General features: G+C 36.9%; 1 protein-coding gene across 1 annotated transcript in view; it reads left to right on the top strand.

Annotated features, from left to right (window-relative positions):
- The first annotated feature begins 245 nt into the window (after window positions 1–245).
- Window positions 246–922, top strand: part of LOC108574515 (scavenger receptor class B member 1) — a 31604-nt gene continuing 30927 nt past the window's right edge. Inside the window, exon 1 of the mRNA XM_017937124.1 lies at window positions 246–426. Coding sequence (XP_017792613.1) covers window positions 246–426 — 181 coding nt within the window. The remainder of the gene's footprint in view (window positions 427–922) is intronic.

Here is a 922-nt window from a genome sequence, read left to right as displayed (position 1 = left end):
CAATTAACTTAATTGCCGTGAATCTTACCAGTGAAACACTAAGGAATCAAGCACCAGCTGTTATCGCTTTTCTGATCTATTAGACGATAAAATCCTAGATCGTAATAAGATAATATCGTGTTTAATATTGAGAAACATCGACGTGAGGAACACGTTCACGAGCTAATTACCAGTTTCGAAGTGAGCAAATTGTTGAAGGAACGATCGAAATTTCTTCACGAGGTTCTGTCACACAACGATTCAAGATGAAGTTCATAGGATCACTGTTTGGGATCAGCTCGCCCAAGAAGATGGGCAAAGAGTACATGAAGGTGGGAAGAAATGCACTTTTCGGGCTGAAGACGAGCCAGCAGGATGGCCTATGCACGGATAAGGTACCTAGACCTTTGTCGTTTCTCATTTCCAAGAACGGGAAACTCAAACACGGTAAGATAATATCCGATGATTTACGATAACTGCGTGATCCCGTTGCATCGTGATGAAGTAACGTACCATTCACGGGCATTAACACGTAAATTCTGACGCGAAAGTACAGCAATTAGTGTTTCGGTTTCGTGAGATGAAACGCTTAAGTTTCTTAGGACATTTAAATACGAGGGCAACTGTAGTAGCTACATAGTTGCAATGCTTAGTGATTTTCATTTCTTAAACAAATACTGAGAATCTGTAGGAGTGTAGGATAAATCCAGGTGAGATGCACCAACAGTAGAGATTTAATTGTGATAAAATTTTCAATTAAAATATTCTTTTTTACCCAATTTTCTGTAAATATTGTCTTAAAGAAAATACTGGCCACCTTTTTTGAATCAATTTAAAATTTTAAATATAATTTTATTTTGATGCAATAAATAACACTAGTAATGTTTTTAGTATTCGTTTTATTACAGTGGGGCAACTGTCCCAAATTTACCCTACAGTAGAA

Source organism: Habropoda laboriosa, unplaced genomic scaffold (assembly GCF_001263275.1).
Source record: "Habropoda laboriosa isolate 0110345459 unplaced genomic scaffold, ASM126327v1 scaffold193, whole genome shotgun sequence".
NCBI classification, from domain to species: Eukaryota; Metazoa; Arthropoda; class Insecta; order Hymenoptera; family Apidae; genus Habropoda; species Habropoda laboriosa.
This window is presented reverse-complemented; position numbering and strand designations above follow the sequence as displayed.